The 1,626-nt window shown below is 60.2% G+C and overlaps 2 protein-coding genes across 3 annotated transcripts in view; both read left to right on the forward strand.

Annotated features, from left to right (window-relative positions):
- Window positions 1–460, forward strand: part of CORO1B (coronin 1B) — a 12,585-nt gene extending 12,125 nt beyond the window's left edge. Inside the window, exon 11 of one of the 2 annotated variants that reach the window (XM_015569021.1) lies at window positions 1–460. This exon is cut by the window's left edge and continues 1 nt beyond it. In XM_015569021.1, coding sequence (XP_015424507.1) covers window positions 1–411 — 411 coding nt within the window. In that variant the 3' untranslated portion in view covers window positions 412–460. The other variant, XM_006771504.2, reaches the window with a different exon arrangement.
- Window positions 461–553: 93 nt separating this feature from the next.
- PTPRCAP (protein tyrosine phosphatase, receptor type C associated protein) overlaps window positions 554–1,626 on the forward strand; it is a 2,340-nt gene continuing 1,267 nt past the window's right edge. Inside the window, exon 1 of the mRNA XM_006771505.2 lies at window positions 554–902. Coding sequence (XP_006771568.1) covers window positions 900–902 — 3 coding nt within the window. The 5' untranslated portion in view covers window positions 554–899. The remainder of the gene's footprint in view (window positions 903–1,626) is intronic.

Consider the following 1,626-nt stretch of genomic DNA (forward strand, 5'->3'; position numbering starts at 1 on the left):
TGCAGGAGCTGCGGGCACTCAGAGCGCTGGTCAAGGAGCAGGGGGAGCGGATTGGCCGCCTGGAGGAGCAGCTGGGTCGCATGGAGAATGGGGACGCATAGGACCACAGGCCACAGGCCCAACGGATGCCATTCCCGCCTCACCTCCTCCTCCTCCACCCCCTCCTCACTCAGCCTCTGCTATCAGGTCACACTGCTGGCTGGCTGTCCCCTGCCCCCTGCCCCCTGCCGAGGGTCTCTGGGGCAGGTTCAAGGGCCAGTCCACACCCTGACCCATCCTGTGGCTCAGGATGGAGCTGCCTGGCTTTTGTCATTGTTACTGTGGAGGATTTTTGTACCAACACAAGCTTATATTCTGAGGGACCATCTCCCCACTCCTGCCCACTCCCCGCTCCCTCCTTTGGAGGAGTAGGAGGGATGGGCTCTATATTTTCATTCCAAATAAAATTCTCTTTCTAAAAGCCAGGTTTGCCATTCTGCTGCAGGTGGGGCTGGGAAAAGAAAAGGGGACAGCCGAGGCCGCAGGAATCATCAACTTGAGAAAGGTCTGGGGGTCATGAGCATCCCCCACCGTCAGCTTCCCTGAATTCTTCCCTGAAGACTGAGGCAGAAGACACGTGGGAACCTTCAGGGCCATATCCTGCTGAGCTGGCTGCCCCCTTCCTCTTCTTGGAGGCCTGGTCACAGGCTCCAGAGCACAGCCTGGCCCAGCGAGAGGCCTGTGAGGGTCAGGGTGGTCCCAAGAGGCTCAAGGGGCCTATGGCAGAGAGGGCTGGGTGGGGTATCGTGGGCAGGAAGCGGAAGCGTCAACCCCTAGCTGCAGTTGAGCGCGAGCTCACTTCTCACTCGGTACTGTTGGAGCTAGAGGTGGGCACCCAGCGCTGAGAAGCCTGCGGACCCATGGTGAGCGCTGGAGCCCCTGGGTCCTTGGGTGGGGGTGACAGGAGGTCAGAGGGAGTTAAGGAAGGACTCCCTCTATGGGGCTAAAAGCAACCAGTCCGGCAGAGGACAGAGCAGAGCCAGGACAGGTGAGGGGCAGAAGCTGGGCCTTTCTCTCCCTTCACCTCAGGGCTGGGCCTCCCTGGGACTCGGGTTGTGACACAGACCTGCTTAAAGACCCCCGGAGAGACCCTCCCCTGCTCTGCTGGTGAGCCTGCCTGGGAGGGAGTCTTGCTTGTACCTCTGCACCCCTCCCCCAACCCCCCCACCTGCCTTGTTCCAACCGCAGGCTTCCTCTGGCAGCTGCACCCGCCTCCCCAGCCTCTGAGGCCCCCAGGGACAGAGTTAAGCTGAACGGAAATGCAGCTGTGGGGGGTAGCAGAGCTAGGGGAAGAGGAGGCTTAGGGACCCCCTTCCTGGGACCTGGCCAAGTGGACAGTGAACAGTTGCCCTGGGACTGGTTCCTCCATCCCAGGCCTCGGGAAAAGCCAGCCCCAACACCAACCTTGCAGGCTCCCGCAGTCCCCACCCTGCCCGCCCTGGCAGTGTTTGACAGTCAACCATTTATCGAGCACCTGCTATGTGCCAGGAATTTTTTAGGTGCTTGAGCCAGAAAGATCCCCGTCTTCCTGCAGTTAATGCTGGTGGTGGGAAGATAGACCTAATACACAAGCAGCATTCCTATTGG

The sequence above is a fragment of the Myotis davidii genome, unplaced genomic scaffold (genome assembly GCF_000327345.1).
Source record: "Myotis davidii unplaced genomic scaffold, ASM32734v1 scaffold425, whole genome shotgun sequence".
NCBI lineage: Eukaryota > Metazoa > Chordata > Mammalia > Chiroptera > Vespertilionidae > Myotis > Myotis davidii.